Source organism: Artemia sp. Qi Xiang Cuo, chromosome 2, assembly GCF_049724085.1.
Source record: "Artemia sp. Qi Xiang Cuo chromosome 2, ASM4972408v1, whole genome shotgun sequence".
Classification (NCBI taxonomy): domain Eukaryota; kingdom Metazoa; phylum Arthropoda; class Branchiopoda; order Anostraca; family Artemiidae; genus Artemia; species Artemia sp. Qi Xiang Cuo.
In genome coordinates this window covers 94155788-94179234 of record NC_142795.1, presented here as the reverse complement: position 1 = coordinate 94179234, position 23447 = coordinate 94155788, and the positions used below count along the sequence as shown (strand labels likewise).

At 34.8% G+C, this 23447-nt stretch overlaps 1 protein-coding gene across 1 annotated transcript in view; it reads left to right on the top strand.

Annotated features, from left to right (window-relative positions):
* LOC148955835 (phosphatidylserine synthase 2-like) overlaps positions 1-22700 on the top strand; it is a 63084-nt gene extending 40384 nt beyond the window's left edge. The window contains exons 4-9 of the mRNA XM_089104550.1: positions 2010-2309; positions 6058-6176; positions 16329-16443; positions 18631-18776; positions 20263-20463; positions 22502-22700. Of these exons, the coding sequence (XP_088960676.1) occupies positions 2010-2309; positions 6058-6176; positions 16329-16443; positions 18631-18776; positions 20263-20463; positions 22502-22649 (1029 nt within the window). The 3' untranslated portion in view covers positions 22650-22700. The remainder of the gene's footprint in view (positions 1-2009; positions 2310-6057; positions 6177-16328; positions 16444-18630; positions 18777-20262; positions 20464-22501) is intronic.
* Positions 22701-23447: the final 747 nt, after the last annotated feature.

Sequence of the window (23447 nt, the reverse complement as noted above, 5' to 3'; positions counted from 1 at the left end):
TATGTTGCTATTTATTTGTTTTTTGTTTCTTGATCCTTGTTTTGTGTCTTTTTTTTGCGTCATGACATGCTCATGTTAGTTCCAGTTCCAGCTATTGTAGTGAATAAATATATTCTATTCCATTTTATAATTTTCTGGTCTTCTATGTCAGGGCCAATTCTAAAGTGTTCTGATTTTGGGACGGTAGCTTTCAATGTGTAGGCTCTGTGATCAATTAACTTAATTTGGAATATTATTTCAATTAAATGACGTTTCATGGTAATTTTGGTGAAAGTTGTATGTATTGTGGTTGTGAAAATTACCAATTATTACGTCATTTTATTGAATTATCATTCGATTAAATGGCGTTTCCTGGTAATTTTGGTGAAAGTTGTATGTATTGGGATGGGAAAATGACCAGTTATTACGAGTTTTGTAATTCATACAAATATCTACAGAATTTAAGCTTGAAATTTCACTTTCTGCAAATCCCCTCTTTTCTTTCGATACACCAGGAGCCTCTTTCCTACTCCTCTCTACTTTGTTGTGCCGATTTCCCGGAGTACCCTTTGGGGTCCATTTTTGGGATATATTGGCTCTGTCTCTTTTTTCCCCTTTAGTTGAGGTATATTGGCGGTCGGGGACGTATGTCCGTGTTCAGCTCCAGGCCCTCTCCCCTCAGGCACCCTGGCGTGGGAAGATGTCCCCTGCAGGCCATCCGCCCTTATCTTTTCGGCTTCTCTTCTCTCCCTCCAGTTGGGTTTCTTTCTGTATTAAGAATTCTCCTGGTGCTCATCGTTCTGTGTTGTAATCGGGTTTGCCCCAGATTCAGGCTTGTTCTGTTCCAGGTGAGAGTTGCAACTTAATTTAACCGCGCTCATCTCAGCCACGGGATTCTCTGAACCCTCCACCATTTCTGGCACTCTGGGCTCTAGGAGCCCACGATTGTCGAAAAGGATCCCCCCCCCTTAATGTGCAAATATATTGCCCAAATTTGTTTCTAAACTATTATATTTTCATCATATTTTGTTTTATTTCATTAGCATTCACGAAACTTCATTTATCGCGTGTTTATCGGATCCAAGACAAGTACCAGTAATTCTCATAAAAAGTGAAGTTGAATTTTACACTAAAAATGCATACATAAAGTAATGTTATCATTCTAGACTGTGAGGTCTGGATTTTGTTAATTAAGTATGCTTTTATGCTATTGAATTATAGGTTTAAAATAACTTAACAAATTCAAATAAGATAATAATAACAAAAGCTAATAATGAAGCTTCACCATCGTTGGCATGCTTTTCCTACCAAGTTGGTCATGAAGACTGTTGAAATATAATTTTTAGTTTGTGTTTGAGGTGCATTTTTTTCCAACAAGAAAATATTTAAAGCACATAAAAGATTTACTGCTAAGGTTGGTACTGAATCTGCTATTACTACGAATAACTTATCAATAACTCACTAGTGATAACTCTTCACAATACAAAGTCACATCAGATGCAATTTTGCGCTTTTTGCGCTCTTCCTCAACTCCAGTCTTTTTAAAGCAGAGAGATATAAAATATAATAGAGAGCCAGCATTCGTTATTTAACACTGAAAGGTTAACAAACCTTTTTAACCTTTTGGAAGGCTAACAAGTGCAGTTTGAGCTTAATGTGGGTTTCGAGTGACGATGTTTGTTAATAATAAATAAGACTTAGTAAATATACAATGATGGTTAATGTTGATTTGCAAAGTGAAGCAAAAGTTTCACTTATAAGACCCCAGAACAAATATATAACCGTGTTAGGTCTTATTTGACACATTTGGCACTAGACCGTTAAATGATATTTTATTCTTTTTTTAAACCTGAGAAATGAATCTTTACTCCGTCTTACGAAGTTTTTAGTTATCGCCAGATATATGGCCTTGAGACATCATCTTGGGCATCTTATTGTCCTACATCTGTTAAATGATAATTCTTAGCTTGATTATAATTTTTTTTTCAATTTTTAGCACTCATTATGAAATCACTTTTTCGGTTTTCTAGTCTCCAAACGATGCAAGGAAGCTGCTTAAACATTTTGATAAGAACCTCGGGGAAGAACTAGAAGAGAGATCATATGGTGGAAGTTGTCTTATGTATGACCCATCAGTTCCTGATGATCCGTGGCACAATATATGGGACAAGTTCGATGCTTTTGTTCCTACACATTTTTTTGGTTGGTGGTTAAAGACTCTTGTTTTGAGGGACTGGTGGCTGTGCACAGTTATATCAATTATGTTTGAAATCCTTGAATATACGCTAGAACATCAGCTTCCTAATTTCTCTGAATGTTGGTGGGATCATGTAAGTTTCGTCTTTGTTTTGCCTCTAATGCAGGGTTCCCGACCAGGTGTCTTGAAATAATCTTTGCGAAAGATTTACTTAAAAGATTTTAAGAAAGTTTAAGAGAGGAAACCGGGTTCATTTTAAATCAAGCAGTGAACAAAACATTCTAAAAACAAACACAACTAAAAACGTTAATTAATGAAAAATTTACAAATATTCCAACTCCACATCCGGGAGCCTTTTTCACCGGTAAAGAGAAAAAAAAAGAGAGAAAACAAAAATAATTTAAATCCTTATAAAACCACACAACAAGAAAGAGAGAAAAAAAGAACAAAAGACAAACAAATAAATAAAACTCGTATTTTAATAAAACTTCCTCAATACTGCTTAACTGTAACACAGAACAGAAACACCAAAATCTCTAGATATTTTTCCTCTATAGGAAAACGATTTTGGTGTTTCTGTTCTGTGTTACAGTTAAGCAGTATTGAGGAAGTTTTATTAAAATGCGAGTTTATTTATTTGTTTGTCTTTTGTTCTTTTTTTTTCTCTCTTTCTTGTTATGTGGTTTTTTGTGTGTGTTTTTTTTAAAGGATTTAAATTATTTTTCTTTTCTCTTTTTTTTCTTTACCATTGATAAAGACTCCCGGATGTCGAGTTGAAATATTTGTATATTTTGTATTAATTGATGTTTTTGTTGTGTTTGTTTTTACTACGTATTAAGTACGTTTTGTTCACTGCTTGATTTAAATTAAACCCGTTTTTCTCTTTTAATTTTTTTAAATTTTCGTAAATGGAAAAGAGTCGGGTCTAAGAAATGATTTGTTTAAAGTTACCAAATTTTATGATAAAATTTTTATCATATGTAAAGCAATATTTCAGAAGTAATATTGTAGCCTTTTCTAACGAAGGTGGAAGATTATGGTATAAGTTTCAAAGGGGTTCAGCCCTGGACCGAAGTTGGGAACTCCTGCTCGGGTGATGATGCTTCTCGTGCCTGCACAAAAGAATAGAGAGGAAATGCTTTTTTAAGGACTATCCAATGACTATTATGGAGGAATTTCGTTGTAGAAAAAATGTATGAAATAGTAGGGATTAAGAATTAGCTTTTAAATGATTAATTTTAATTTTTGATTCAAGTGCATACTGAACTGCTTTTTTAATTTTGCTTTTTTGTTGTGTCCGTTTTTGCTCTTATAGCTCAAATTTAGAAACTTCTGTCTCTTTTTGTGATGCATTTACGTAACTGTTGTGCTTTCGGTTTCATTATATATGTGCTCTGTTACTTAACGTCTGTAAATAGCTGAGTTATACTGGCGTAACATCTTTGACGACAGATACTTGAGGCAAATATCTGGCTTGTGCCAACAAGACCACCATTTAAACGGCTCTATTAGCCAACAGCTGCACGTTGGGGCTGTGTTCCGTTGCTGTCGTCTGAAGCTCAGGTTCGACTGCATGTCCAAAATACCAGAAGAAGCTTCAGTGAAAAAGGCACTCCACTGCAAACCCTTCCCAGACTGGATAAAACCAGGACGAACATACGTAGATGAGAACTTTGAAAAAACTGACATCAAGCCTATTGGAGGTTTTTGCCCTCATGACCGCCAGCCCCTCCATTGAATCACAACGATACCAATAGAAATTCTGCTGTTGCTCTCACCTTCTTCCAAGGAAAGCTGCCTTCAACCTTGGGTCCAAAATCAAGAGGAAGTAGCCTACAATTTAATTTCTCAGCTAAATCCATCAAGAACCACCCTGCCCAGGTGGATGTTAAACTGGACTTGCAATCCGGCGTTCTTCGATATGTGGGTTTGAACCTTACTGTTGCTAAAACTCAAGTTCTGGATTGGGGTGGTGGTCAGTAGATAGACTCCGCAAGCTCAGCTGCCTGGGGTGTGGGGGCAGTGGAACTTTGAGGCCTGTGCCTTGATTCAGTTGGGTCTACCCCACCACAAATCATAAATTGCAACGAGAAAGACTTCATAATAATCGATTTCGTCTGAAATGGATTTTTTTCGGTATATTTAATAGCTAAGAAAGTCTTTTTTACGGTTTCCTTGACTTCAAGTTATATTTTAAGCCTTTTGTCTGGTTAGACTTGCATTTATATATTTTGTGTTGTTTTTCAAATCATATTTTACCCTCTGGACTAGCTTTAATTGCAATTTTAACTCTTATTATACTGGTGGGGATACAAAGAAGCAATCATACATCCAATATTTTATTTTTAGTTCAATTGAATAATTGAATTGAGATTCAAGACATGAGACAAATACATGATTAAGATTGTAATCTGGGAACACGAGGATGGAGGGTGGTCTGTAGGAAAAGGGACTATGATATTTGCAAAGGGAATGAAATAAGAAATTAATGGTACGACTTGTATTTTATTAGCATATTTCCTTTGGATGTAGTCAACCACAAAAAATTTACTGAATGGGGTTGAGTTACACGGGGCTTTGTGTTAACCAGGGACTCGGGTTAGACGAGGGTTGAGTTAAACAGAATTGAGTTTGATGGGGTTTAAGCTGAACGGGTGAAGAGTTGAATGAAAGTTCAGTTAGAGGGTTGAATTAAAGGGATTGTATTACACGCGCACCTTTGAAAAAAAATTTCAAAAACAGGTTCTGGATCTACTTCTTGACGTACCCTCTCTGCCCAACTTAGCATTCTTCTACTTTATGCTGTATAAAGAAAGGATAGAAAGTGACTTTTGATCTTTCTTTCTTTCCTAACCAAATTTACCTTAACCAAATTGTAATATGATCTAACTCTAATTAGCGCTTCTATTATTGATTGGGCTTAATTGGGCGAGTTTATTCCTCTTTTAATCTGTATCCCCACCTCTAATAAAAAAAAAAAGTTATATCGAAGCGTCAAGTTCGCCCAAAATGATCCCAAGGTGATTGGGCTACCTACATTTTTACTATTTGTGATTTTTTCATATGAATAACAGTACACGGTGCGTGCAGGAGAACTAAAGGGAAGTTGCCCTCATGCTTTATTGAGCTGCTCTCTCAATGATAGTTATTAACCTGATGGAATTTTTATAATATCAAAACCTATTTTATCAAACCTGGTACTTATTAAAAACAAGGAAATGAGAAACTTAGAAATTAATTTTAAACAATAGAAGTAACATTTGTATTCTATTCAAGGAATATTGTATGCTATTTACAAAGACTTGTTTTTTTTTTTACAAATATTATAAAACAAAAACATTGCAGCAGAATTTCCTCCGCTTTATCTTTTCTCTCCCTATTCTTTGCTCACCCTCCCTTTTCATTTCCTCTTTTTTAGTTTTTGTTTTGTAAGATTCCTGGTTCAATCATAGTTGGAGTGAAGCATATTTTTGGGAATGAAGAGTTTCCTCCGCTTTATCTTTTCTTTCCCTATTCTTTGCTCACCCTTCCTTTTCATTTCCTCATTCTTAGTTTTTGTTCTCGTTAGGTTCCAGATTTAAGCACAATCATTGTTGGAGTGAAGAATATTTTGGGGGATGAAGAGTTTCCTCCGCTTTATCATTTCTTTCCCTATTCTTTGCTCACCCTTCCTTTTCACTTCCTCTTTTTTAGTTTTTGTTCTCGCTAGATTCCTGGTTTAAGCATAATCATAGTTGGAGTGAAGAATATTTTGGGGGAAGAAGATTAATGAAATATTTAAACTTCTGTGATAGATTACGGTGTTTCGAGTTGTGTTATCCCTGTGTCTGCCTTGTTTTGACACAATCTTTTTCATCTTTATTTTTCATGCTTTTTTTCAGTGGATCATGGATGCTTTACTTTGCAACGGGCTTGGAATAGTTTGCGGAATGTATACTCTGGAATATTTTAGTATGAAACAGTATCATTGGAGAGGCTTATGGAATATTCCTACTTACAGGTACTGCAAATTTGAAAATAAGTATTGTAGTGTTGTTGGAAAAATCAAGAGCACTAGATTTCTTAATTCCAATATCGGACTGTGCAGCACCCTGCTAGACAATCTTATTCGAGGAGGAAAATAAGGTAATGTAGGTGTAACCGAATGAAAATTAAACCTTGAGGACAAATCCCTTTAAATTCCAATATCTTTGATATAAAGTCCTTACCTTTGCCATCCTCCCTACTGATGAATACCTAAATTAGGGATTCAATATCTCTAAATATACTCAAAGTCTAATCTTGCAATGTCTATTTCATAACCGGAAATAGGAAAAGATACACTTCATATACATAAAATGACTTGACAAATGTAAAACGTATTGTGAACCAAAACTGGTCCTCTTCGCCATACATCCCCAGGGATCTTTGTGCTGGACTGCGTGAAGGATAAGGCGATAAAAAGGTGAACTGAGCGTATTGGGTGATTACCACGTAGCTAAATGATAGCCGACCTAATGGCCGAGATACATGGGCTAGTAAATCGATTAAGTAAGAAACGCAAATGTATTTTGTAAGAAATTTAAACTTCAAAACGTGGGCAGTTTGGTGATAAGAAATAGGGTGTTGGTCAAAATCCAACATGTACAAACACGTAATTGTTATATCCATATCTGAACACACGAGTCAAAGTAGCCCTAAAAGGTCTAATCGGCAAAAATCTTCGAAGGCTTATATATCTAAAATTCTTTTTAGCCCCAAAATGTAATTGAATGATCTCCTCAGAAGGATCCAAATAGCCCTAATGGTGATAATAAGGCAGTGAGGATCCCTGCCTGGTTTATCATACAAGAACTCATCCATAGATCTGATTGGAATTCTCTAAGATGGCTATTATTAAGCAGTAAAAGAAATACAATTGTTTATGTATTTGAGGGAATATATGTCTTTTGCTGTTTTCTTATTTTATTATTCCTCGTTTTAGCTATTGTTTTTAGCGGAAAGAGGCGTAGCCATGGAACGGGCCTCTTAGGAAGCTCTTAGGAAACTCATGTAAAAGTAAGTACTGCAGATATGTGTTCTATCCGTGCCTGTCTACATGAGTCAAATGACTCCTAGTTGGCCTAATGGGTGGAAATTTGAAAGGCTTTTAACCCCGAAAATATTTTTCAGCCGTAGAAAGTAGTAGTTGATTCCTTCAGTTTTGAATGTTTATCGATTGGTATAAAGATGTCAGACAAAAAAAAACCCACGGACCTAGTAAAATTTGCAAAGACGTATCTGACATATCTCAAGAACGACTAAGGGTATTAACTTGAAATTTTCAAGGAATAACTAAGTTTAAACTTTCACCATAATTGTCAAAATGGCATATATGCAATAAGTCAAGAGTGGCTGAGGGTATTCACTTGAAACTTTCAGGGAGAGCTGAGGAGGATGTTGAATCAAATCAGATGAATTTAAATGCATCTAGGATGTCAAAATGGCCTATATGCAATATCTCAGGAACGGCTAAGGATAAACTTTTATGGCATGTTGAATTAAATCAAAGGCAATGTGTGTATCTAGGTAGCCAAAAGAGAATATCTGTAATATCTCCGAAATGTATAAGGATATTATGATGAGGAAGACGGTGAAACAAATCAGAGGACACTATGCCCTATGTACTAGACACTGTGTATCTAGGTTACCAAAAGGGTGTATCTGTAGTATGTCATGAATGGCTAGGAACATCGATGAAATTTTTAGGGAATGTTGAGGGGAACTTTGAGCCAAACTAAAAGAGACTAGCTATATGCATCTAAATTACCCCAGGAACGACTAAGAGTATTAAGTTGAGACTCTCAGGGATTATGGAGGCCAGTGTTGAACCAAATCAAAAGACGCCATGTGCATCCAGGCTGCCAAAGGGGCGTATAGATAATAACTGAGAAAACGGCTTTGGGTATTAAATTGAAACTTCTAAGAAATACTTAGTGGGATGTCGATATAAATCTAAAGGTACTCTGTGGATCCAAGTTGTCAAAATGACCATAATATGAAAAAAAATATTCGTAATACTAACATATAATAAAAATTTGAAAATGAGAAATGAACAGAAATCAATCTAAAAAAAAACTTTTCAAAAATTAAGTTCTTCAAAGATAAGTAAAGAGCCATATGAACAATTCAATCTTCTCATTCAAACGACTAGGAATTATTATCGATAAATAAATGTTCAGTGAATTATCAATTAATAAATTAAACCAAAAACGGGTTCTAGAATAGCAGCTGTTCAGAAGAAGACATGCTGGAACAAAGAGAGAGATACTCCTAGATCGCTAATATATGCTCATTCTATGGTTTTGTTCGCGTTTTGGATAATTTTCCCCCAGCCTTCCCCTCCGCTTATGGTCTTATATAGCCCTATTTTATGTAAAAAAAAAGTAATAAAGTAATATAATAATTGATGACTGATTCAGAAACAGATAAAAATGAGCAATAAACCTGCACAAAACATGGAAATATAGTAATATGATTAATTGATGCTCGGTATAAAGTAAGAATATCATAAAGTAAGAATTACATAATTTTTTGTTTAATTTGTATATAGTGCTATATATGAGACCTTTAGTGCTATATAGTGCTATATATGAGACCTTTAGTGCTATATAGTACAATATATGAGACCTTTTTTGTATATAGTGCTATATAGTGTTTAATTTGTATATAGTGCTATATATATATATAGTGCTATATGTGACGACTGGAAGCGGGTTGAAGATGAATTTTAAAAAACTCTTAACAAAAGCATAAAAATAAATATAAAATTAGCAATATAAAAATATCTTTCTTTTTGCTCTAGCATGTCTCCTTATGAATAGCCGCTATTCTAGACCTTTTCCATACAACGAACAAGAATTAAAATAAACAATCAAGCATAACGATAACACATACCGATTTAGATGAACAAATAAATCGTAAAATGAGTACAAACAAAAATGAATAATCAAGTCAAACTTAAACAGACAGAAATTACTAAAACCGGGAGTAGGGACACTACCCTCCCCCCCTCTAATCCTTTTAAAGGCTATTGCGTCATTTGCGCTTTACTGAAAACCAAACATATTTTAAACTTTTTTTTTTACTGTTTTTTTTTTCATCCAAGCATTGACAATCCTTTAAACAGTGGACACGGGCTTCACGTCAATGAAAGGTTCAGATTCTTCAAAGTGATTGAAAAAAGTGAGTTTCTAGTGAGCCTCTTTGTAATCGATTATGTTTTCCCTGACTTTTTCATTAAGTGTGTGCTTGCAGAGAGAAAATCTTGACCTTTCCGACGCCTTAAAGTCTGCAATAGCTGTGAAAAAGAAACTAGAAGAGGCTCGAAATAAGTCGAGTGTCAGATTTTTGCTTAATTTAAGAGATTTAGTGGCCTATATGAACATCTGGAGATCCCTATTTTGAGACCAAGTAGAATAATGTGGCAACCACTGAGACACCATGTCCCCATCGTCTTGGTTGAGGAATACTTCTGGAAGTCACTATGTTTTATTTAATCGAAAACTTCTGTCCAGGCTTTTGCCTGGTCAGACGTTTGAATTGCACCCAAACGTTTGAATTGCACCAAAATATACTATCACCTTTCTAACCTCTGTTACGAACCAGCCTAGAAGAAAGTGAAAATCTAAACGCTTAAAGAATTACCAACCTACAGAATTTACGACCTTGAAAGATCAGGACTATTTGATGAGATCATTTTGTGGCGACAAATTTTGAATAAAGAAACAAAAAAAAAACACACCCAGGGATTCTGCCTTTGTAGCATTTCAATGCTAACCTCTTGCCCGTGGTAAATCCGTTACTTTGTATTTTAGCAGTAATCCCTGTCCCTATTTGTACGCCTGAAGAAGAACGGGTAAATGGTCTTGCATGGGGATGCATACACGAACGAATCATAGTCGCTGGGGATGAAGTGCTCGATAAAATTTGTTAAGCGAGTCATGTAAACTCGACATACCTAGAAACTGCCCTTTCCCAATTTGTTGCAGATTTAAATTACATGTCAAACTCAAGTTTTTATTCAGTATGGCGGAGAGTCCTCATAATAAATTCGTTGAGGAAAAGACATAGGTACACAATCGTTAGGCCCAGGTAGGCTTACTCTGCCCACACAAAAAATAGTTTTTACCGCCCTTCTCCCAGAAGTTTCGGATGATTTGCCCCCAAACACGCAATACACTGCCAGCCGAAGGTAGAAAATCAGGAGATCGGTACCTGCGTTACGCAGAGCATTCTTCTTCTTCTTCTTCTTCTATTTAACAGCAGGCGGGCTTTTCAGTATAACTATTTAGCCCTTTTCCTTTTGCTTCACTCTGTGGGCTTCAGAGCTACTGGCTTGATTGCCTCATATTTATTAGATATATTCAGATATCTTTCAGCAGATCTTTCGAATCTAGGAGTTCCAATATAAGAGGATAGATGTCGATTTCTATGCTCTGTGTGCAGGTATAGTTGGCTAGGCTCTTGGCTGATAGTGGGATTTTGTGGTGTTTGAAGTATTTTAACAGTTTACAAAGCAAGGTATGTTGTGCAGACGTCAGCATATTACATTCAAATAGGCAATGGTCAATTGTTTCATTATTCATATTACAATGCCTGCAAAGAGGGGACAGGGGAATTGAACCACTTGAATTAGAAAGCTTATATGAGAATGCAAGGAAATTTAGTCCATTTGTTCCAGAACGAATTCTATGATAAATTTTAGAAAGATACTTATTGGGAAAGGGGGAAAGGATAGGATTAATCTTATTAAAATTAATATCTGATAGCCTCCATCGGTAAATATCTCTAATTGGGATTGGTCTCCCACTTGGCTGGTCAATATTTATAGCATTTTTTGATATTTCATCAACCTGATGATTACCACTTATACCAGAGTGGCTAGGAATGTACTGAAAGTAAGTTTTTATGCCACTTGAAGCAAGATTATCAATAATACTGAGACAATGATAAGTGTCAATGTCCAACTTATATTGAGGAGCTGAGGCCAGCAACTCAAGGCTTGATAAAGAGTCGGAATAGATGATAATATTGTTTGAATTAGCAATCAAAGGTTGGTTTTGATTAAGGTGTTCTAATACCATGATTATGGCATTTAACTCAGCAGACATTATAGATAAATTATTAAATAATCTCTCTCCCATTGCAATTTTCAGGTGAGGAAGGAAAACACCACTTGCGACCTTCTCATTCATTTTTGACCCATCAACAAATATTTGGAAGTGATTTTTATAGGTAATTGTATTAAGTTCTGCAAATTTTTTCTGGACAAAAGCAATGGGGGTGTTAAATCTTTATTCCATTTTGAAAATTCAGTATTTATTATGGGAAATGACCAATTCCATGGAGGGGATTGGGGGAAAGTAGGTGCAATAGACTTTGCTGGTACAGGGAACTTCTTTTGAATATTGGCATACTCATCTGCAATACCTCTATACATGGCTGGATTTCTTAACCAATTATGTAATGTGTCTGAGCTATTTGATTCAATTTTTGTAAGATGTTTTATCAAGAGAAAGCTACGTCTGTCCCTTATTGTTGTTAATCCACTCTCCATAAGCAGAAACTTGGTGCTTGTGGGTTTCCTAAGACCAAATATGAGACGTATTATACCATTTTGTGTTGTTTCAATTTTTTGCATCTGGGTCTTTGCACATGCACCATAGACGATGAACCCATAGTCAATATGGGGTCTTATATGTGATTTATAAAACTGGAGTAACGTTTTCTCCTTACAACCCCAAGGTGTGGAAAGAAGTCTTTTTAGTATATTTGCTTTTCTATAACATTTTTTTATTGTGTTTGAAATGTGGAGGTGGAAATTAAGTTTTTGGTCAAGCATGTGACCTAGGTAATTAATATTATTATCTTCTGGAATAGTTGTTTTATTTAGAGTTAGTTTTGCATTAACATGGTTTCTCTTCCGGTGAAATTGGATTATTTTTGACTTGGTGGGTGCAATGGGTAAATCTGAATGTTGAGAGAATTTTTCAAACTGGAAAAGCGACTTTTGCAGATTTGACTGTGCTATCTGAAAGGTGTTACCAGATGACCATAGCACCAGATCATCAGCATATTGTAGATTCGTGTGGGGGAGGTTCATGACCCAGAGATATAGGGCAAAAAGGAGGCAACTGAGGACTGCTCCCTGAGGTAGGTCTTTGGTTATTTTCTTTTGGGGTGAAGAGGCTGAACCAACACAAACAATGAAACTTCGCACTTCTATGAAGGATTTAATAAAGGATACTAGCTTAGGAGGTACTCCAAGGTTTGCAAGTTTATTTAAAAGTATTTGGTGGTTCACATTGTCATATGATCCTTCAAAATCTAGGAAAGCTGACACTAGGATATTATTTTTTGAGAAAGATTCATTTATTGCATTTGTTAGCAAAATGAAAGAATCTGTTGAGGAGTGGTATTTCCTGAATCCAGTTTGAGTGTGTGGGATCATGTTATTTTTCTCAACAAACCAGAGGAGTCTGTGATAACTCATTTTCTCCAGTATTTTCCCCATCACAGGTGTAATCATTATGGGCCTATAAGACTCAGGGTTATCTTTTGGTTTATTTTTCTTTAGGATTGGTAGGAGGGACGAACATTTCCATATATTGGGGAACCTAGAAGATGCCCAAGCGTGATTATAACAATTTAGCAGTTCTTGTTTGTATGAAGGTGTGAGATTCTTTATCCATGTAGGGTGTATATTGTCATAGCTACTGCTAGTTTTGGACCTAATATGATGTATTGCATTATTCAATTCCTGGATTGAAAATGGATTAGTTATGTACTCGGATCCTGGGCGTGGTTGGTAACAAGGGTTCATAGGAATTGTGGACAGTTTGCTTTGATTATTTGATGTTAGCTTATTAACAAAAAGAATTGCAAATAGGTTAGCCTTTTCATTATCATTGTCATAATGGGTATTATTATGTATAAGCTCATACAGGAGTGGGTTGGTAGAAGTCTTTTTCCCACATATGTGGATTATGACTTTATGTATAATTGTCTCATTTTTTTCTCTGGATAGATTATTTGCAAAATTATTCCAGTATTTATATTTAGCATCTATTACAGTCCTTTTTACATTAGATTCTGCTTGTAATTTTTTTAAATATGTAGTAGGTGTTGGTTTTTTTATGAATTCTGTCCTAGCTGCCTTTTTTATCCTCCAGTTATTTAGGCACTCATTTGTCCACCATGCTTTAAAAATTTGTTTAGGGAATGTTTTCTTAGGTGTTGTCCTGGGGATAGCATGATTAGCTGTATTTATTAGTAAAGATGTCAACGCTTCAGCATGTGTGTCAACTGTTGTGTTAGAAATGCATGAACTTTGGGTGAAACTTGTAATTTCATCATTTAGCTTATTTTGGAAAATAGACCAATTTGCTTTAGTGTTGATATATTTGGATGTATGAGATAAAGTTTCAGCAGGTTCATTTAGGGAGCAAACTATAGCAAAGTGGTCTGTACATAGAGTATCAATTTTATTTTTGTAAATTTTGTTCAAAAAATTTAAAGACACAATTTGTAGGTCAATTGTGGAGAAATTGCCACTTTTGGGGTTGAAATAAGTATTCAGGTTTGGAGGGGTAGCAACAACTAATTCATTATTATTTGAAGTCATATGCTCAATAAATTTACCAGCTTTATTTGCTGGTTTATTCCCCCACAAAAGGCTGTGGGCATTGAAATCACCACAAATAATGATATTTTTTAACATATTAGAATTATTTATATAATTAAAGAAATCCTTGGCATCTGTAGTTTGGCCATTAGGGTTATAAAAGCTTATTATGTAGGTTTTTAAATTATTCAGCCAAACACTTATACCAATTACATCAACATCATTTTCAAAATCTGGAAAATTGATGCCACAAAATTTTATATTATTATTAACTAATAAAGCTACACCCCCTCCGTTTCTCTCTGAAGATCTATCCTTTCTCAGGATAGTATATCCCAGAGACTTAATTTGTTGATTTTGGGTTAAATGAGTTTCCTGGAGGCAAGCAATATTAATTGAATTATTATTCATAAATGATATTAGTTCATTTAGCTTATTTTCTGTGAGTGATCTTACATTCCATTGGAGTATTGATAAATGTTGTGTTATCGATTTATTCTTCATATGACTGTGTATCAATGTTCAGCTTTGTTAAGAGTAAAGCAAGATCTTTTTTTGCTTGAATGAGCATATCATCTGAGATGTAGATTTTTGCCAATTCTGCAATAATCCTGTTTGTTGGTTAAGGGATTGATTCCTGGTAGTGATTCTGGTTTGTTTCTTCTTGGGAGGGAGGGCCAGGCTGGCCTCATCTCACGAGAAAAGGAGGCTGGTTTGATTTGTGATTCCCCCTGATAGGGATTTGAGCTAGGGGGCTTAGAGGATGGCGTTTTATATGTGGTACTTGATGCATTGGGGACATTTGACTTGGGAGTATTAGTTGGTTTTATTACAGGCTTTATTTGGTATCGTTGGGCAGTATTTGCTTCCATTGCTGCAAAGGGGTATGGGATGGCCTTCTCTGTTGATATTTGGAGTGTTAGAGCTCTTTTCTTGTATGCAGGGCATAATGATTTATTTGTAGATTCATGTGGGCCTTTGCAATTGATGCATGTAGGCTGGGTGTTGTTGCAAGTTGTCAGCTCTTTAGGATGGAAAGATTTACAACTACTACACTCTTGGAGAATTTCATTGCATTTGTTTGTTGTGTGTCCCAGTTTGAAACACTTCTGACACTGAATAGGCTTAGGTTTGTATTCCTTGTGTGGTTTGATTTGCCCAAATAGGAATAATTTTTTTGGGATATCAATTTTATCCTTCAGTGTGAATAAGAAGGATCTACTAGTTTTTAGGCCATTAGAGTTGGGTTTTCCAAGTTGGGTAACATCCTCAACTGGGATTGTGTTTCCAGCCCTATCTGAAAGGCCTTCTTTTAACTCCTGAGTAGATATCTCTGGGGTAACATTATAAACTACTATTTTTGTTGGTGATTGTTTTGGGTTCCAATTAGATGCAATAATTGGGTTATTCAGAAGGGATTTAAGGTTAATTATTGTATCTGCTGACTTCTGATCTTCTACAGCTATTAGCAGAGATCCATCACGGTTAATGTTAAGAGAGAACATTGATTTTAGCAATTTAAAAATTGCAACTCTTATTGCAGTGATCATTTTTATTTCAAAGGGGGTAGTGGGAGTAATTTTAAGGTAAATCCCTAAGTTTTTGGAGGGAGGATCTTGGGAAGGGAGAGGGGAAATGCTTTTAATTGGGGAGATCTTTTTCTTTTTTTTAGAACTTCTAGAGAGGACCTCTTGAAACCCATTATCATCATTTATGGTTACATTAGCCCCTACACTTATCATTGTCCTATTCTCCGAATTGGAGCTATCATTAGAACTTTGAGATAGGGTGCTTGACCAGCCAGGATGGGTATCTTTCACTATGACACTTTCACTGGAATATGATTTGGGATCTGGGGGGACTTTTTTTTGGAGGACTTCTAATCATTGCCTATTGGAAAAAGCTTTAAACATAAAAATAAAACTAAAAAAAGAAGGGAAAATAGATGATATCAAACCGTCTGCACTATACTATGGGGAGGATAAAAACCACAGTATAGCCCTGAGGATGACTTGAGCAGAATTGGTTTAGTACAACTGCTGATTAGAAGAGACAATAATCACAAGAAAATATATTTCGATTTTCTTATAAGGTTGCTGTTGCGAGGATTATTATGCTGTTGCGATGCGAGGAGCATTAGTCGCCATGCTATATTTATTCTTCTTCTTCTTCTGTTCCCTCCAGAAGACAGTTGTAGCTGTGTCCCTTGTTAAGTAGGATTATTTATTTAAAATTTCTGCTTGTATTGGGTTTCATTTATTCATTGATAATGGTGTCTGGCTGTTTAAGTGTTTATTATTCATATATCTCTTTATTTCTCTTTGAAAAACTTAATTTTTAGGATATGTTTTGAATTTATCTTATTGTGGAATGAAGTTTAATCTCAAAAGAAGAAAATATTAAAAATGAAAACAAATATGTCCCCTGGGAGGAGCCTAGATCAGATAAGTTGGCTTAGGATCCTTGAAAGCTTTTTAAATTAACATTAAAACCTTTTTTCTTTTATAGAGGAAAGCTAAAGAGAATATTTGCTCAATTTGGACCTTACAATTGGATTAAATTTGAATGGAGGCCATTATCTAGTTTAGGCCGATGGGTTGCTACATTGACCATCGTTTTTGTGGTAAGTTAGACCCACTTTGAAATAGCAGTAAGTTTCAGTTCAATGGGTATGTCAGTCCGGTGTGCGAATATACTAATAACAAGTCTCAATAGCTATATAATAGTGAAGTATGTACGAATTGGAGGGATTCAGACGTTTGCCCCCTAGAGTCCTATATTTTCCTTTTTTTTTATAGTTTTTTATACTTTCCATTTAAATCGTTTATTTTTTGCTTTTTTTGTTGCAAAATTTAAATTAAATTGAAAAATTAATGTTTCAAATTTGTAAAACTAAATCCAAACACTTTCAGATTTAAATCCAAATTTAATCGTTAATTCTTAAATCGTTAATTTTTCATACTTAAATGTTTTCAGATATTTGCTTTAATATTTAAAAAGACCAATTGCAAACAAAAAGAATTGTACCAACGCCTTCTACCCTTAACCCAACAAAATAGTAAACACATAATTCGGTTAAAGCAAGATATATGTTACAGACTATAAGAATAATGATAACAATGTGCCTGTTAATCATTTAAAAGAAAAAGGAATATTTTTATAGCAGTTAATAGAATCGTTGCAAATTTTACATTTTTATCAATTTTTACTGTTTGTTATTCTCACTTGGCATTGGTCATTATATGGAACAGTTTTGAAACAAACGTTGGGCCATTCTATCAGTATTAACAATCAAACTAACAATATTGTTCACAACGTTAATTTTTCCTCTTATTTTTCGTTCCTTTCATTTTCCTGTTTCCTTCTATTCTCTTTATTTAAAGAAGAGTCTCTTCACTACTTTGCTCTGGTACCTATTTCATATTATCAGATTTAGCGCTATTAAAAATATACAGCCAATATTACGGCTGTTAAAATAGCAACTTATGGTTCGGAAAAAATGCCTTCAAATTAGGACTTTAGGATGAAACGGATATATTTTTATTTGATAAAAACGGAACCTGTAAATTCACCTGTCCTACTATGAGTGTATACATGTATACATATACTTACATATACTATAGTATACTTACATAGTTGGTGTTTTTGTTTATCGCTTATATGATAGTTTGGATAGAATAAAATTATTGAGGTGAATTGACAGATGTAGCTGATAAATAGGTATGGTTAGTATAACTAGGTATAATATTTTTTCTAACCCCAAGTAAATTCCGCACTTGTTTTTTTTTTTCTGTCGATAGGTAAAAGCTGGAATAGATATCCAAGAAGCATGAGATATTGGTCATCAAACTGTTTCGTTGATGTATTATTCTTTGGTGTGTTCTTCAGAAAATAGTATGGGTCTTTGCAAACTGCCACTTCGGCAAAAATGCCCTATTCGTGCTACTACCCCTCTGTAATAATGTAGTAGATAAAGAACAATATTGTGAATTGCAAATAGCAAGTGAAGAAATAAGAAATCGAAAAATTTTCAGACAAAATAGCAAGCAGAGATAGTTCTCTGCCCTCCAATTGCGTGTCAACTGTCCAAGAACTATTACGCGTCATTTAATAATTAAGGTTATAAAAATAAATAAGGTTATTTATTTAATTAAGGTTATAAATTACATATATATATATATATAAATATGAATATAAAATATAATTACATATATATAAATATAAATATAAATACATATATATAAATATATAAATTACAAATATAAAAATAATTAAGGTTATAAATTGCATATATGTGTGTAAACTATCAGTGAATGTTCGACTCGATTATATGTTCTATTGGAATTGAAAATTTGTTTCTTCTAACAGCAAAACTGCTTTTTTAACAGTTGAAAGCTTCCGTTTCATGCACCGATAGCGATATACTTTTTGAAGAATCGGGGAGTCGAAGGAATCTTTTCTTCCAGAAACTTTTCTCATGAGACTTCTCAAAACTTTGATTTTGATTTAACCTTCCTGCAATGTTTCCGTTTCTAGTGATGTTTTGGGATTTATACCAAATTTCCTATCCATCTACCGACGAAAAAGATGCCGAAACTATTTTCGGTAGAAAATCCGTAGATTGCTCTCAGGTCATCTGTCAGTTTTCTTACGAAAATCGCCGAGGTTTTGCAGATTGTTTGAAAAGAAAACCGAAAGCACTGCATTTATAATGACGTCACTTGACTGACAAATTTTATGGTCTTGTATGAGAATTCAGCTAAATATACAATTAGAATGGGTTGAATTAGTAATTCTTTTCTCTTTTTAGTTCTTATTAACAGAATTGAACACTTTCTATTTGAAGTTTGTTCTTTGGGTCCCACCTGATCATTGGCTCAACTTAGTCAGATTGTTTGCCATGCTGTTTTGGGGTGCTGTTGCTCTACGAGAAGTTTTTCAGTATCTTGACGATCCGTAAGTTCAATTCTGTCATATGGCCTACTAATTTTTGCTCGGTTGTTGTTGTAGAGACATTTTTTTTTCCAAAAACTTAGTCATGTGCTCTCATATTACTTCTTTGGAATTGAGGTGACATAAACCTATTTTTTCTGAAATGCCTATTTATCATATCTGATTTTAACTGTATCAGCACCGCCCGTATCCTTTCAGATTTTTCTGGACTAAAAGAATTCAATTTTGAAGTACCTTCTTTTATAAATATGACGGAGAGATACATCTCTTTTAATATAAAGGAAATTCCCAAACATGGCTGACAAGTAGCTGGTAGTTTAGTATCTGAGAATATTTAAGAAGGTTCAATTTGAATGTAATAAGAAAATTTTGAAGTTTTACAAGAAACCTGTTAATCTTAGACAAAAAAATGATAAACCATAGCAGCTGTTTAAAATGATCCTGGCCCTAATAATCCTTTCTCATAACCTAGAATCACGTAATGTTTGGCTAGATATATCGAGTAATAGTCTACTCCCTACAACAGCGTATTAAGGAACAAAACAATACAAATTTGGAAACCCGTCGAACTCGGGCCAAAATAGAAATCTTAGTGCCTTATTTTCTTGAAACAGTATCCTCTATGTTTTATCCCACAAAAAAAATATATCGTTTTAATGCTGCTACTATTATCAGCTCACTGCATCACCAAGCTGCTTGTGGCCGACACAGCTGTGCATGCTTCTCCATCCAAATCTGAAGCTTTTCTCTTTATCTCCTCCCTAGAAGTTCCAATATACTTTAAATCCTCTCTTACGACCGCTTCCTATCCTATTCCGGAACGACCTGATTTTCGTTTGGCCCTCGATGGATGACCCAAAAAGACGATTTTTGACAATCGGTCATCCTTCAACTATATAACGTGTCCTAGCCATCTTTACCCCTTTTTTTTTACAGAGCCCTTGAAAGTGGGATTGAACCAGGTTTTTCATACAGCTTGTTGGTTCATATATGAAGAGTAAAATGGGTACACAAAACTCCGTTGACAGTTCTCTGGAAAATGTTTAGCAACTCATCTGTCTTCCGAAGTACCAGCGTTTCAGAACCATACTTGTCCACTGTCATCGTTGTAACTTTTAACGTTCCAATCTTTGCCTGCAGACTTATCGTTCTATCCTTCCAGTTTATTTTTTAACTCAATCTCATTAATGCTTGGTTAGTTATCCAAACTTCTGTTTATTTACATTCTGAATATAGCTTTTGTAACAATTTTTGTAATCTTTATAATCAACGCTCTTGATTTATGTTTTCGTACTCGACTTTATACGGATGAAATGATGAATACTAAGCTGTCATTTGACCGGCATCAGGAGAATTATTGTTTAGTTCAATACCAAATCTTCCCAACCAATTCCCAACCAATCTTCTTGGTTGGGAATGGCTGCATCCTTTAATTTCTATCTACCAAATTATATTTACTCTTGTTTTTATACATCGTTTAATTTTTCAGCGGCTGTACAAGTATTGGTCGTCAATCCTGGACTCTTCTGACTATTGTCTTTACAGAGTTTTTAATTGTTGCACGCTTCGATAGGGAAACCATATCTAAACCCCTACCTCGAGTCATTGCCCTTTTCTGGGTTTTAGGGCTTATAGGGCTTTTGTTCTACACAATCTGGGCGTTCGTCTTGAATAGAAAAGCTACACCTAAGTAAGTGATTTTGTTCATCTCTCTCTCTCTCTCTCTCTCTCTCTCTCTCTCTCTCTCTCTCTCTCTCTCTCTCTCTCTCTCTCTCTCTCTCTCTCTCTCTCTATCTTTCTCTTTCTCTTTCTCTATGAAAAGTAAAACATCCTCAAATTGAGCAGAGAGGTTTTATTCGTAAAAAAAGATTTAAGACCAATGGAAATACTACATGATGAAGCAAGGTGTGAATATGCGTTTGGAATAGTTGAGACAAAAAATATTAGTTTTAGGCCAAAACTTCATAAAAAAAAAGGGTTCTTCCAAAATGATTGAATTTATTTTCTATATTGACATTTTTTATAGCCCTGGACTAAACTGCTTGCCTTATTTGCTTCAGGATTGCAGATCTTTCCTTTTTTTACTGCATAGAAGAGTAGCTTTTACGTTTCATATACTTTAACACCTTCATTTTGCTTCAGAATTATTTACTTCTGCTGTGATAATTTAAAGACATCAAGTTACACAACGTACATCTTATACTACTACTACTACTGCCATTAACAAATCACTGCAGCACAATGTCGCCTGAGGTCAACACAGCTACGCACGCTCCTCCATCCCAATCTATTCAAAGCCTCCATCTTTTCTCCCTCCCAGAAAGTTCCTATTTCCCTTACATCTTTCCTTATGATATTCTGTCATCCCATTCGAGAACGACCTGCTTTTCTTTGGCCCTAGACATTATTTTATGTTCTGCCTTTTGTATAGCTAAGGCGAAAATAGCGACGAAGACCACACCGCCTTTCCATAACAAACAACAAAAGTACGAAGAATAAAACGGAAATCTTTTTGTAAGACAGTGGAAATAATTTGAATGAATATTTCGGCCCTATGTCCAAGGGCTGTCCTCAGCAAGACAAAAAAAAATATGAAAGAAAAAAGACTCACAACAACATGCGACCAATAAAACAAAAAAATTGAAAAAAAAATTTCAGAGCAGTCCTAGCATCATTACTTCAGCGAATTTCAACCAGGACCCTTTTGTTCTTCGTACTTTTGTTGTTTGTTATAGCTAAGGCATTCTAGGGCAAGGCCAACAGTAGTAGTTTGATATCAAAAGCTGTATTCGCCAATCCCTTATGAAACTGAGAAACCGGCAAATAACATATTTTGAAAACCTAAATTTCTTTGGAACTTTCTGGGGAGCAAAATTAGACGCTTGGAAACGTATGTTCCCCCTGTAACAAGCGATTTTACGACAATCCTATATCTGTAACTTGCACAAAAAGGATGAAATATTTATATAGCTGGATTCATTAGTCTATTCAGGTCTAAGAATTTACAAAGCCAGAATTATATTATTACTTGGACTTTTGTTTGGGGAAGATAACAAACTTGCTTTAAAAATAACAAAATATCGTCTTTTAATTGATTTTTATCCAGTTTTCAGAGTATTTTCAATCTAAAAAAATATATATAACAAATTTAAAAAATATAATTTGGCAAATGGATAGAGTTGGTTGCGAGGTATGGAATAATATCAAAATTGGTATTTTTGGTTGATATACAAAAATCGTAAGAGAGTAGAAAATAATCTACTAAAAATTGCTCAAAGAACACAAACCTTAAGGCCGGTTATTTAGTTACATTATAATGAACAACTTTGAAATTTAGATATTTTTGCGAGGTGAACTGTACAGAAACTTCAAATGAGGCAAAAGTAGGAGGAGGTCCCTCAGCTTGTGACTTTGGTAAACTTTGTTCTGCAAAGATGTTGAAATAATATGATTTGACAGGATTGATCAATGAATATAGATGTATTTACTGACTGCATATAAACCTCTGTTTCACAAATGCGTCACTTATCGTCTTTTGAATTACCATTCGTTATTTTGTTCAAACGGTGTTTTTATAGTTCAAATTACAAAAACTTTATCCTCGTACATGCGTGTTTATTTCTACCAAGTTTTTTATAAATCCTTTTGGAGTCTGTTTATATAATTGGCATTTGCAATCTTTTCTTTCGGAATTGTCTTTTAAAAAGAATGTTTTCCTTGTTTTTTAGGGAAACAGAACTAGAAGTTGAAGAGCGAAGATATAGATGGCTTCAAGAAAGCAAAGGCCTTAAAGACTTTTCAGAATTCTCTTTATCACGCTTTGCCAATGGACTGCATAATGATTTTAGAGAAGCTGTAAGAAAATTGAAGGATTAAATATCAAAAGTTTGATCTCCATATATTTATTAAATCCTTAGTCGCTGCTCGCATCCTGATGTTCTTTTTATAAGTTTAAACCAGAATTTGAGATTTTTTGGATTAAAAAAAGTGAATTAAAACTCACATGGATAAATAATCTGCATTGATTTAAAAACCTTTCTTTTAGACTAATGTCGTCTCATATCGATGGTGAATAAGAAGACAACAGTACCTCTTTGCAACGACTTTATAATTACTACAAATCCAGGCCTTTCAGGTACCAAACAAAAAGCTTAGATTGCTTTCCAAGAAATCGCTCCAGTGTTAATTTCTGTGAGGTGAGTATACCGATCTCGAGAGTGGTCCAGCACCACACGCGGGGAGGGAGGCAATATTGGCACGTCTGCACTATGTGACACTAGTTACTCAGTCGATGACTTTTTATTTTGTTGATTATGCGAGGTGGTTTATTTATATATCGAATAACTATTGGTATATTATTAGCCCAGTGGCTGCCAAAAATGTGTCTTAAGAAAGCTATTTATTTTAAAGAGTATTGTAAATTTCTTGTGGAATTTAATTCTGTATGCCTCCACATATTTCTTATGTTACCACTTCCTTAATTAGGAGGTTACTAAGTGTGCATTACTTTTCGTAACTTCTCACTCAAGGTCAAGCTTTATAGCACCCACAGGAGATCAATTCAACCCTCTCCATCGCATCAGATCTATTTTTGATTGGTTGCACGGGTATTTTATTGACGTTGCTGAGGTTGATTTTCCTCTCTTGATAAACCAATTGACAAACCAGATGTTT